Source organism: Solanum dulcamara, chromosome 6 (genome assembly GCF_947179165.1).
Source record: "Solanum dulcamara chromosome 6, daSolDulc1.2, whole genome shotgun sequence".
In the NCBI taxonomy this organism is placed as follows: domain Eukaryota; kingdom Viridiplantae; phylum Streptophyta; class Magnoliopsida; order Solanales; family Solanaceae; genus Solanum; species Solanum dulcamara.
The window spans coordinates 262836-276595 of NC_077242.1; the positions used below are offsets into that span (position 1 = coordinate 262836).

The following is a 13760-nucleotide window of genomic DNA, read 5'->3' on the forward strand; positions in this document are numbered from 1 at the left end:
AATTCACCTTCAATGTTTGATTTAACTCGAATACAAACAGATTGCTCGAGAGATATGATCTTGTGTGCCCAGGCGGTTTGCTCTTCGGACAGTGCTACAGTGATCTCGGTGCGGTCCGGTGGTATGGGGAGCTATATCGGCGGCGGTAAAGCCATTCCGGCAGACTTCAGACAAAGTTACCGTTGGAGGTGATGAACAGTGAGGCGATATGTTATCGTTAGAGAGAGAGAAATTTCTGTTTCGTGTATTCACCACTTAGATAATTTTTTTTAATTATTATTATTATTTTTTAATTTTTTGTTGATTTTAATATTCAGATTTGCAAGTTTAATGAGATCATTAATAATGATAGTGGGAAGCCCAAGCTAATTACCTAGTTTAAATATAGTTAGTAATTGTTGGTCACTATTTTGGACCTAACTGAATAAAAATGAGAAATATATACATTTGATCCCAAAAAAAAAAGGGAAAAGAGGAGCAACTTCGGCGAACAAAGATTTATTAAATAGCTGCAATTGATAAACCCTAATTTGTTTGGTCAGTGAGATCTGAATATGAAGCAGCTAATGAGCAAGCGAACAATGGAGAAATTGTCAAAACTCAAAGGTACGCAAATTATATGTCAGTACCCCCATTTTCATCCGAGACCCCCAATCGCTACATCCTCCGTTCCGCCGAAATGTGGATTTTTCCCCATTCACAACGCTGCAATTCGAAAAATTGAATGTTGGGGTGGTAAAAGATTCATTCACACCGATACAGCTGAAGAAATGATAAGTGAGTCAGAGGATGACGCCACAATGAATGAGTTCTTGTCAAGATTTACTTGGATAATGCGTGGAAAACTCATGGAAGTATATCCAGATTTTGAGAAGAAAACAATTGATGGGATGCTGTTGTTTATTGTTGGCAAGGTTGTTTCCGAGCTGGAAAAAGGTGGTTTCGATCAGATAGTTGGAGGGTCCTCCTCACCTTCTGGGGATTTTAGTGAGGATTTGTGGAAGACAGTGTGGGAGGTGAGCAATGTGGTGTTGGAAGATATGGAGAAAGCAAAAAGGAAGGAGAAAATGAAGAACTTTCTTCAAGATGAGCAAGTTAAGGAGATGTGTAGGTTTGCCGGTGAAGTGGGTATACGTGGAGACATGCTTAGGGAGTATAGGTTCAAATGGGCACGTGAGAAGATGGAGGAGAGTGAGTTTTATCAGAGTCTTGAACGTTTTAAGGAAGAAGAACAAAAAGCTCAACAAGGTAGCTCATATTGTATTGGGGCCGTGGAGCAGGACAGCCCCGTTGAGGACCCTAAACTTGTGGCTCTTCCAAAAAGGCATGGGAAAATTAACTACAAAATTTATGGACTTGATTTGTCCGATTCTAAATGGTCTCAAGTGGCTGATAAGATTCACGAGGCTGAGAAAATCATATGGCCTCAAGAACCAAAACAAATAGATGGCAAGTGCAAAATTGTTACTGAAAAAATACTTTCTTCGCAGGAGGAAGATGATTATTCTCCACTTATAGCAGAATGGGTACAACTTCTCCAACCTAGCAGGGTAGACTGGATAAATTTGCTTGATAGATTGAAGAACCGAAATCCTAGTCTATATTTGAAGGTAATTCCTTCTCCACTTTTAAGTGTTTTCTTATTAGTATGACTTCGAATTACTATTGCTTTTTAACTTTCATTCGTCCGGCGAAACCCTGATGTAAGTTTTTCTTCTGATTTTCCTTTTTCATAATGAACTTTTAGCGGTAAAAAAAATGAAAATTGTAAATTGGGTTTTATGGTTTTGTGTCTATTTCTTGATATATGTAGGAAAAATCAGCTCTTGATTATTCAAATAGTTGGATTTCAATGGTACCGCAGAACTGTAGTTGTTTAGTTAATGGTACAAAAATAGAAATGGAAATTTGGTTTTTTATTGTTTTTATGTAGGAAAAATCAGTTCTTGATTATTCAAATAGTCGGATTTCAATGGTACCCAGAAGTGTGTTTGTTTAGCTGATACAATGAACTTTTAATGGTAAAAAAATGGAATTAGAAATTTGGATTTTCATTGTTTTAAGTCTATTTGTTGATATATATAGGAAAAATTGATTATTGATTATTCAAAAGTTGGATTTCAATGGAACCCAGAGGTGTATTTGTTACTTTTAATGGTAAAAAAATGGAAATGGAAATTTGGGTTTTATTGTTTTGTGTCTATTACTTGATATATGTAGTAAAAATTGATTCTTGATTATTCTAAAGTTGGATAATGGTAAGAAGTGTATTTGTTCAGTTGAGCTTGTGGTTATGTTGTATGTAAACTGTTTGATGAAATGTCCATGGAAGAGTTTGGGTTTATTTCATTGTTAAAGTCTTACAATTAGTCAATACATTAACTATATGTGAGATTATGTTAGTCAGACTTTCATTTTTTCTATTCTATTGTTTATATATAAGTGGCTGAGGAGTATGAATACAATGCATGAACAACTTCTACAAAAGGTATATATATACATGTGTATGCCCAGCCCATATATGTCGCACCAGATATGCACAAAGATCACATGAGAGAAAACAATCTTTTTAATTGCAAATGTGAGCTATAAGAGCTGAATCTAAAAAGCTCAGCCGATCCAACTACATCTCCTGCCCTTTCCTAATTTATGCGTCTCCAACCACACTGTGAAGATAATGTGCGTTGGATATTGATAATTGTCTAAGCTTGTTCTACTCATGCAACTTATAAATTTGATTAATGTGAGAAATCCGTGGTTTTTGTTTATTCATGTAAAAGATCCATAATTGATGCCTATGTGATAAGCGCATAGACTGGAAATAGAAGTAATACATTACTGAGGACATGACTTTAGATTGGAAGGAGTGAAGGTCGCATATTAGGGTAGAAGGTTAGCAGGGGTAGAGTGTAATCTATCATCATATGTTGTGTATTTTGTTTCGATTACCACACTATTTTGCGGCTGATATTGTTTTTGTATTAATTGTTATGCTTTCTTCATTGTTTTCTTCTTCATTTACTTGAGTTTGATGCACTTGAGCCGAGGGTCTTTCGGAAACGACCTCTCTACCTCCATGAAGTAGTGGTAAGTCTGTGTACACTCTAGCCTCTCTAGACCCCATTTAGTGGGATTCATTGGGTATGTTCTTGTTTTAACTTTCATTCGTCCCATTGTCAACTGTGCTCCACGGAACAAATCTGAATGACCCTGCAAAAGCTGGGAGACTTTAAGTTAATATTCTTAATATAACTTGTTTTTGAATGCTCGTTCTTCTTACTGATAATTTATATAAGTATAGGAATCTATAAGCAGATTAGGTTTCTTCTAGTTTTGTTTGGGTTGTTATCCTCACATGTTGGACAAATTATCCTTCTTTTTTTCTTGGAATGATAAGTTTTAATTACACGTTGGACATATTATCTTGAGATTAGAAGTATCTGTAGACATGCCATCTTATGCACTGTTTAGTGCTGCAATCTAATTGTTTCTCTTGTTTCCCTTTCATCATGGGAGGAACTTAAACAGTGCAGTGCTGCAATCTAAATGTTCTGTTCAGTAACCAAATATTGTGACAAATCTGAATTTTTCTACCTATATAAGAAAATTTGAATTTAAGTTGTTAAGTATTAGCTAACTCTGACATTTAGTAAACATGTTAGATTGCAGAACACGTGCTTGGTGAAGAGTCCTTCCAAACAAACATACGTGACTACTCAAAACTCATTGATGCCCATGCTAGGGATAATCGGCTAGAAGATGCCAAGAGAATTATCAAAAAGATGAGTGAAAATGGAATTGTACCTGATATTCTCACATCAACTACCATGGTTCACATGTACAGCAAAGCAGGTGATCTGGATCGAGCAAAATCTGCATTTGAGAGCTTGAGAACTCAAGGATTCCTACCAGACATGGGGATTTACAATTCCATGATCCTAGCCTATGTAAATGCTGGTGACCCAAAGAAAGGTGAATCATTGATGAAGGAAATGGAGTTAAGAAACATCAAACCCTCTAGGGAGATCTATATGGCCCTCCTAAGGTCATTTTCTCAGCATGGTGATGCTAATGGAGCCCAAAGAATAGCAACTACAATGCAATTTTCAGGATTTCAGCCCACTTTCGAGTCATGTACTTTACTTGTTGAGGCATTTGGAAAAGCTGGTGACCCTGATCAGGCAAGACAGAATTTTGATTACATGATTAAACTTGGGCACAAGCCAGATGATAGATGCACTGCTAGCATGATAGCAGCTTATGAGAAGAAGAACCTGCTGGATAAAGCCTTAAATCTTTTAATGGATCTTGAAAAAGATGGCTTTGAGCCTGGGGTGGCTACTTATTCAGTTTTGGTGGATTGGTTGGGTAAAATGCAACTAATTGATGAAGCTGAACAGGTCTTGGATAAAATTGCTGAGCAGGGTGAGGCTCCTCCATTTAAGGTTCATATTAGCCTATGTGACATGTATGCAAGAGCTAATGTTGAGAAAAAGACTCTTCAATCTCTTGGAGTTTTGGAGGCAAAACAGAAGCAGTTGGGACCAGAAGATTTCGAGAGGATTATATGGTCACTTATAGCTGGTGGATTTGTACAAGATGCTCAAAAGTTCCAAGGATTGATGGAAGCTCGGGGATTTACAGTATCTGAGCAACTTCAAGTAACACTCATGGCGTCTCAAACTTTTCTTCGCAGGAGACCATCTGTAAGATAATGTTGATCGTTTGCATACATGGTAAGTTAGTGCTATCTATCTTGGGAGTTGGCTCATGAAAGTGCGTTTTAGTGTTCTGAAGCCTATAAGAATCAATGGCCTCATTGTGATCTAGGAATCACCATGAGTTGTCTCCATAAATTTAAAGCAGCAAGTTGATTACTGTTCCTGAGTAATTTACGACCATGCAGCCCATGCGTTCTGACTTGTAGTAGTTCGTCGATACAGAATAGCCAATCAAGTTGACTTATAAATGTCTTCTCCATTGTGAGATGCATCAATTGTGGTTGTTATGATGTTTGCGGATCTTTCATTTTTTGAGCCCCCTTTTGCATAGCCTTGTTACTCCTGGGAGTTGAATTGCCACATGATTTCGTTTTACTTTGAAATGAACATTAAAAGGACTGATAAAATTATTTGCTTGTCCACTAAAACTGCGTTAGCTTTTAGTAAAAATATATTTCTTTTAGGCTACAATACTTAGTGGTGCTTTAGCTTTTCATGGTGTGATCTAACCATTTGCTCAGGAGCTTGCATCTTGTTGCTGTAGATCTTTTTGCGGGGTGAGATGTGGTGATAGGGGGCAGGTGAATTGCTATCACTGATTCCTGGACTATTCTTAAGGCACATTACATATTAATGTAATGCTGTCAATAATAAATCTTGAGTATAGCTGATATGATGATCCAGATGATTAGCTGCTTTACTGGCAGTAATGGATGTTTTATTGCCGTGCCTGTAAGAAATGGTTTAGGTATTTTCACTTGGTACAGTAAAATGAAAATTTGTTTGGTGCTTAGTACAATTTATGCTGCAGTGGATGTTTATAAATGGCATGTGTGTGAAAGTAGTTTCAACTGCCAATGCACTGGTAGTTTCTGGTACCTGCTGATGAAACATTATGGACCATTGGCCATGAGAATTATTTATTATTTTCTAGAAATTGTTTTCTTTATTTGAAAATTTGTCTTTGACCATGAAGTTTTCAACTCCAATATGAAGGTGTATTTGGAATCTGAAAACACCCCAAACTCCTCTCTTTTTATTTTTTTACAATAGCCAAACAGCCATGTTACTAATATTACTGTTCCATAAAAAGAATGGAAGTACTCGAATGAAAATATTTTGAACCCTAAGGATCCTATCCTATTAATCTCTATACTCCAGAATGTGAAACAGCTAGTACCTTCAGACCTACAAAACAACTCCTATTCATGGACAATCGTCCCTGACAATTACTACTGTCTAGCTAATCTGGTTTGAGAAGATGGGTTTTCTTCGTTTGGTGTTTTTCCGGGGTGAAAGAGTATAGAAGCTCTTTATGTTTCTCGATGAGTCAAGAAACTTGGTTACCTGTCCTTCACGATCTTTAGAACAATGACTCCAGTATCTGCTATTGCACTCTTACCTTTGTATCCTTTCTGGACAACTTATGTATGTCGATACTTTACCAGCACTAACCAAGTCAAGAGGCCAGTGGCAGCAAATATGGTACTTGCCCATCTTTGACCTCTGTGATGCTCACAGCTGATTAAGTGGAAAAAATCTCATCTGCCATGAATGATAGCTTTGCTCTACACTCTCGAGTCTTTTCTGTGCTAAAGCTGAAGGGTGAATCTTCACCAATAATCCCAACACGAGCACAATCCATCTTTTAAATGATGAAATCTCTTAGCATCTCACATGATAATTTCCCCGTCCAACAAGCTTTGAAGCAATCTTCAATGCTTTATGGCAATCACCACAGACACACAGATTTTTTATAATCCGGATTGGTGATCGTGCAGAGCTATTCGTAAGACCTTGAGCAAAAGCCAATCTCTCGCTGTGAGCCATTAAAGCGTCCTCTTTAGTTTCTTGGTCTACATCATGTAACACAAACTTAAGTCTTGGTATATAACCGTTCTCCTTCATTAGCTGCTGTAGACCCCTAAGCACAATGCATATATCTTCTCATGATTGGGACTATCTCCTGCCCGATTCATGAACTTTGCTTCTAGCCTCAAGAAGACTTTGAGCAGATTTCTTCTACTCTTTCTCCTTAGCGACGTCTGATACTTTTACAGCCAACAAAACCTGCCTTTGACTGTTCATCCAAACGATATGGGTCTAGGAGCTCAACAATCTCAGCACAAGGATCCCCAAGCTCCAAGTTCCCATGAATTCCACAGAGATTCATCATGGTTTCCCTTCAATTCTTGGCTATATAGGAATCCTTTCAATGAACTCTATAGCTTCATCAAGATACCCTGTACTTCCCAACATATCTATCAATCTCACATATTGTTCCATAGAGAGAACAATGCCATAATCCGTACTCATTGATTCAAAGTGCAACATGCCCTCAACTATATCACCAACAAGCATGGAAAACACTCAGAAATATTTGGCCATCAGGTTTCATCCTAGTTTTCTTGAATTCCCCAAACAATTCTATTGCATCTTCTCCAAGACCATTCTTACCAAGCCATGTAATCATTGTGTCCCAAGAAGTCAGATTACGTTTGAAGCATTTTTTGAAACACCAAGAAGGCATCATTCATGGAGTCACATTTTCCATACATTTCAAGAATCTTATTGTATCTTTTGATGTCAAGATGAAGATGAGATCTCACAAGGTGCTCATGAATTGATTTAGCATCCTCAAAGGATTTATCCTCACTACACACATCCATCAACATAACATATCGAGACAAATTGACAGTGATATATTGCTACTCCAACAAATGCAAAACTTCTACGGCCTCCTTTATGTTGCCTTGTTTACAGAAGTCATCGAGGTCATCAGCTGAACCTTTTTTACTGCTGCTATCAGCAGAATCAATCGACTGTTCAACAGGTGTTGAACTTGTCATTTCTTGATGGCCTTCTGAGATTGATAAGAAGCTTGATGTCCGGTACTAGAAGGGTTAAGTTTTGCTGATATCGCCCCATCATCTCCCTTGAGCCACTTGAATTCGAATGCCTTTCCATGTTATACCCACTTGCATTTTGTGGATACGTTTCAGATTGAACATGTCTTACATTTCTAGGGTCATAATTGGGAAGGTTTTGCTGAGGCACTCCTATGTTTCTAGTGTAATTGCAATAAAATTCTGCTGTGACATTTCACTGTTTCCACCATAATAACCATTTAAATTCTGTTGATACTGCCCATATACTTCATTTTGACTCGGCTGAGCGTCTAAACCTCCCTCAAACCTGAATCTATGCAGCAAATTTGACAAATTTTCACCATGCTAACACCACTATCATTTCTATATTTTTCACTTTCACTATATATTTCTTTTCCAAATCTTATCCTATTTGACGTATATTTTATTTTTTAAAGGAAAAGTACATTCAAACTATCAAATTTCATTTTCAAAAATTATAAATAAACAAAACTTCATTTTCAATTTCAACTTTGAAAATTTCAAATAAAATGAAAAAAATATTTGTAATATTATGTAGTTGCTCGTATATAAGATTTAATTTATGATATTGTGTGACTATCTATATTGAGATATTACTTTTTTAAAGTTGATTTGATCGTACGGTTTAGGTAAATTACTCAAATTGGGTGATTTTGCAAATTTTTAGAAATTAGGAGTATAAGAGCCCGTTTGGATTGACTTTAAGTTGATCAGTTTTTTGATGTGTTTGCCTAATGCTAACTTTAAGCCAGAAAGTTCTTAAAGTCAGTCAAAAATGAAAAGTTAGGATTCCTAACTTTTTTTTTCTAAGTGCTTAAAGTCATTTTCTTTGACCATGGAAATTACTTTTATATCCCTTATATTTTAACTAAATTCTCAAACTATCCTTTTTATTCTTTCAACCCTAAAATTCACATAATTTTCCTCATTTAAGCACTTTTATCCAAACACTCAACTGCTTATTTATAAAAATAACTTTCAGCACTTTAAAGTTCTAAAAGCACTTCATACATAAAAGTTACTTTTTAAGCCCATCCAAACGGGCTCTAAATCATATTTAGAAAAAGTACATTTGAATTCTAATTATTCTTTGCAAAAAGTTACAACTTCAACTAAAATTCCAAACAAAGTGATTTCTTTTCTTTTTTTCATGGACAAACGCCCACAATATGTACTACTTAAGAATGTTCTCCCTTGGTTGATCTGTATGAGTTAGATTCTTGGGGGTATTGTTTGCTTAAATAGCTTGGCGCCTGATAGCATACAGCTGAACTTAACTAATTTAGGCATCTCTTTCTTATTTTCTTTTTTCTGTTCCTTTTTCTCTGCCTCTTGTATAATCTTTGACGAGGAAATATGGTACACCCTATTGTAGATAGATCTTTTGGTACGAAGGATAGCATCAAATAGTTTCGGGATTAAATTATAGTCACTTAATTTGCCGTTTGGTCGGCAAGTCTGGGATAACTTATTCCGGGATTAATAATTAGTACCGAGATAAGTTATCCCTCCTCTTGGGTGGTATAGTAATCCCGCGATAACTTATTCCGGAATAAAATAGAGAAAATGACGAAAATATCCCTTTATACCCTTTTTATATATCACTTTTCACATTCATATATATTCACATTATTTTTAATGTCATGTATATTAACATTTACTCATTATTTTTTTGAAAATTCTTTATATTTTTTTTCATTAAAAGATTAGACTGTACAAATATAATTTTTTTAATTAATTTATTTGACTAATTCTTATATTTATTTATGTTTTAATTTCTCTACTACTAAATTACATATTTTTAATTATATATTTTTTAGTCACTTGAAAGCTTATATTATATATATCAACTAAATTGAAAACTTTAGTGTTTTACAATTTAAGAGTGATATGTGCTTAAATGAATTGATATAAATAGTAAATTCTCTTTTACTTTAATAAATTTAAAATGAAAGTTCTATTTTTAGACTAAATAATATGAATGTTTTACTTTTAAATACATACGGTACCATCATGGGAATGCACGTACAAAAAAATTAAGCTAAATATGATAAAAAAATTATTTTTAAAAATGAAGAACTAAAGCTTACAAAGAAAATATAAAAAACTAAAAAAGTGAAAGGTATTTTTTGTAAACAAACAACATGTTCTTAAAATTTATACAATACATATTATTTTAAATACAACCAACTAGTCAATAAAAAATAATTCAAGCACAGCTTATCCCATCATATCATTCAAACCAAAGACCCTTAAATGTGTTTGCTTGAAGGAGTAAACGTTAGAATTCTTTATAGAAGTTAAAAGAGTTGGATAATGGGCAAAAGTACACTCTTAAAGAAAGCAACTTCCATCATGAACTTCCCCAAAACAAGGGAAAAGAAGCCAAGTAATCTGCCAAATGTTCCAAGGTATCAAAAGGCAACCTATTTATATTAATGTCTAGCCTCGTTGCGGATCAAAGTAATAAATATCAATTTTTACATAAACAACATTCTTGTCAAATGGCAATACGGAGGTCATCGTTTCTCTTTCGCCTTCCCTGGTCTCAAGATGAACCATCTACTCGACCCATTGCCAGCACAACCCTTCTTCCGGCCACCAGCACGACCAATCTGTCCACAGATGAAACCCCAACTAGTAACAAGCCACCCGACCCAACGAAAAACACCACCCCTGGAATTCCAACTTCACCAACTCAAGCTGGAACCAAGAGCAATCAGCACCCAAACACCAGCATTTCTCCACCTCGCCCTATTGCTACAAGCACGAGCCTGACTGGTGAAACCCAAATCCCTTTTCAACCCTCTAATATGAACTCTACCTCCACAAATTCTCCAGCTCGGCCTAAGTCTCAAACTACTACTAGTAACCCCACCACACCAAAGATTAGTCAGAAGCCACCATTTAGGCCTGCAGGGACAGCTCCTTCTCCCAAGAATAGGGCATCCAGGAACGAGTCTCAATCCTCATCATCACATCAAGCAACTAATAAGTCTCGCATCTTATCTCCACTAGCTTCACCGTCAGATACATCAACCAAGTCCCGATTGTCTCAATCTCTGTCTTCATCTCGCTTAACTCCTCAATCACCAGCTACGACTTCAACATCCTCCCCAGCACGCAAGGCTCCCCAGGTCCTTTCAACTAAAGCAAGCCAAGAGTCTTCGGACTCTCCATCTGTTGTAAAAACTCAAATGCAAGAAAAGAATCAGGCAGCTACTCTGCCATCATCGCCACCCAAATCACTGCAAGAGATCTCAGGGCCTTCTTCCAAATCCCCACAAGCACAGTCCACCATTCTGGATAAGAAAGAACCAACAGAACAAATGAAGCTCCAAACTAAGGAAGTAACCATGTCAGATGCTGTCTCTGAAGCAAAAGTAAGTTTCACAGACAAGACAATGCAACCTACAGAAGTATCAGTGCTGAAATCCACCATGACAGGCACTACAGAAGGGCCATCCGAGAAATCACGTTCTTCCAGTATTAGTGGTGAATCTAAGTTGCTCAAAGAGTCGGCTAGCAACATTCAGGAAATCAAGGAAATGGATCACGAGGCAATAGGTAAGGACTATGGTGCTGGAGAACAAGTTCAACAAAAACAAGCATATATGGTGAAGCAAGAAGAGGCTACTAAAGATCACAGTTTGGTGAACCCTGTTTCTAAGGGAAGACAAACGAGAGCGAGTGCATCTCAGACGAGGAACAAAATTATATCCACTGGTTCTAGTCAGAAAACTGCAGTTTACAGTGAGCCACATATTCCCCTACACAAAGAGATCAAAGATAACATCTCAAAGGTTCTTAATAGAGTAGCAGTTGGAGGTGGCAAGCAAGAAACTGCAGGAAAAACACCAGTGAATGTGATCACTCTTGCAGGTGATAATCGAGGAGCATCTATGCAACTTGGGTCTGACTCATCCACAAAAGGAGGGCGAATCTACATTCATAGAGGATACAAAATCAACCCTGACGAAAGCGCTGATGCAACCACAGATGGGGAGGGAAGAAGATCAAAAGATGAACAGTCTATCGATGATCAAACGGTAGCTGCATACGTAAATTGCAATGTACAGGGCATCAATAACTCTATTTCATATAACAGTTCCATTACAGAAAGAAATCCAGGTGTACGTATGTCGATCCCACGTGTGCCTTCAGAACCTGTACATTCAACAAGACTATTTGATGCACACAAGGCAGAATTCAGCTTTACACCTGCTAGAACAATCAAAAGAAGATGTCTCAGAGGCCTTTTCCTTGAATCAAGTGATTCTGATCCAGATAAACCTCGGCGGCATGGTTGTCGCTTTGGCTGCAATGATAAGAAAAAATAACAAGATAAATGTTCTACTACAGTTTTTCTTGCAAGGTATACATATTTAATAATAGTTTGTGTGTCAAGAAAAATGTAATAATATGCGAGTGATCCATGAAATATGACTGTTTGATCTACTTCAGCAGATTTTATGTCACAAAGAGAACAAATAAAGAGCAAAAGAATATATCCAAAGGGCAATGATATTTCATTCAAGTTGAGTAATTAAACATCTATCTAAACAACACCAGTTCTGGAATCTTAAAAAGTAATGCAAATAAATAGAAGACAAAATATACCTTAAACATATGCAACTTACATAGAAGACAAAAGCGCAGATAAGTATTAGTATTTAATATATCTCAATTTATTTGTCTTACTTTTTTCTTTAGTCTGTTTAAAAAATATCTCTTGCCTTTTTTTTTTTTTGCAATTCCTTAATTTTAATTTTTCACATATTTTGATACCACAAGATTAAAATACATATTCATACTGTAAGCCCGATGAAGTGAGAAAGTCCAAAGTAGAGGATCAAAAGATGAATTTCAAGAAAAATGCAGCTTTTGGCACCACGTGATGACCACGAAGGTCATCACGGGCCGTATTCATCACCACGGTTCGTGATGTGCCACCGTGGTGGAAGTTTAGAGTCTCCGACCCTGCAAGAAAGGTCCACGATAGGGAGCATGGGCCGTGGTGCCCTCCGTGGTGACCCCTCCCCTGAGACCCTCAGATTCCACTCCAAGGTAGGGACAACGTCCCAACTACCACGGGTCGTATTACCCTTCACGGACCATAGTGGGTTCCGTGGTGAACACCTCTGTAGACCCCCCTGTCAGGTTCCTCACCACAACCCCCACCACGGGCCGTGGTGACCTTCACAGACCGTCATGATCTCCGTGAAGGAGTTCCTGCAGATTTCCTTTTTCCCCAAGTTCAAGGCATTGAGCACAGACATCACCACAGGCCTTGGTGAAGTTCACGGACCGTGGTGGGTCCTCCATGCAGTCTCAGTTTTCAGTTTTAATGAAGGTTATTTTGGTCATTCCCTATATTTTCATTAATAAATGTGGACGATTTTTGGAGGATGAGTACTATGGTTCCATTGTACAGAAACAAGAGTGATATCCAAAACTGTAATAATTATAGGGGTATCAAATTGCTAAGCCACACTATGAAGATATGGGAGAGAGTTGTGGAGATGAGGGTGAGGAGAGGAGTGTCAATCTCAGGGAATTAGTTTGGATTCATGCCAGAGCGGTCGACTACTGAAGAAATCTATCTTATGCGGAGACTGGTGGAGAAATTTAGAGACAGAAAAAGAGATCTTCATATGGTGTTCATTAATCTTGAAAAAGCTTAAGACAAAGTTCTGAGAGATGTTCTCTGGAGGTGTTTGGAGGCCAAAGGTGTCCCAAAGATGTATATTAGGGCGATAAAGGACATATATGATGGAGCCAAGAATCGGATTAGGACGCTGGGAGGTGAATCAGAGCATTTTTCTATTGAGATGGGACTACATAAGGGATCTGTATTGAGTCCCTTTCTTTTTGCCTTGGTGATGGATGAGCTGGCACGGTCTATTAAGGAAGAGGTGCCATGGTGTATGTTATTTACGGATAACATAGTTTTGATTGATGAGACTCGAGACAGAGTTAATGATAGATTGGAGGTTTGGAGACAAACTCTAGAGTCCAAAGGGTTCAGATTGAGCAGGACCAAAACTGAATACTTGGAGTGCAAATTCAGTATTGCGATGGACAAAGAGGGCATAAAAGTGAAGCTTGCCACTCAACCCATCTCCAAGAA

The 13760-nt window shown here is 37.2% G+C and overlaps 2 protein-coding genes and 1 pseudogene across 2 annotated transcripts; 2 read left to right on the forward strand and 1 right to left on the reverse strand.

Moving 5' to 3' along the window:
• Window positions 1–438: 438 nt before the first annotated feature.
• Window positions 439–5143, forward strand: LOC129892004 (pentatricopeptide repeat-containing protein At2g18940, chloroplastic). Its single transcript, XM_055967523.1, has 2 exons — window positions 439–1610; window positions 3663–5143. Exons 1-2 carry the CDS (start codon window positions 555–557, stop codon window positions 4713–4715), a joined length of 2109 nt encoding a protein of 702 aa, XP_055823498.1. The 5' UTR covers window positions 439–554; the 3' UTR covers window positions 4716–5143.
• Window positions 5144–5992: 849 nt separating this feature from the next.
• Window positions 5993–9984, reverse strand: LOC129891772 (pentatricopeptide repeat-containing protein At2g25580-like; annotated as a pseudogene).
• A 121-nt stretch (window positions 9985–10105) lies between these two features.
• LOC129892086 (uncharacterized) lies at window positions 10106–12271 on the forward strand. Its single transcript, XM_055967630.1, has one exon. It carries the CDS (start codon window positions 10135–10137, stop codon window positions 11968–11970), a length of 1836 nt encoding a protein of 611 aa, XP_055823605.1. The 5' UTR covers window positions 10106–10134; the 3' UTR covers window positions 11971–12271.
• The last annotated feature ends 1489 nt before the right edge of the window (window positions 12272–13760 follow it).

Excerpts from the sequence above, each read along its gene's own strand:
- LOC129892004 (XM_055967523.1), top strand. The coding sequence starts at position 555 with ATGAAGCAGCTAATGAGCAAGCGAACAATGGAGAAATTGTCAAAACTC. Across the intron at positions 1,611-3,662 it reads ATCCTAGTCTATATTTGAAG|ATTGCAGAACACGTGCTTGG; the intron begins GTAATTCCTTCT and ends TAAACATGTTAG.
- LOC129892086 (XM_055967630.1), top strand. The coding sequence starts at position 10,135 with ATGGCAATACGGAGGTCATCGTTTCTCTTTCGCCTTCCCTGGTCTCAA.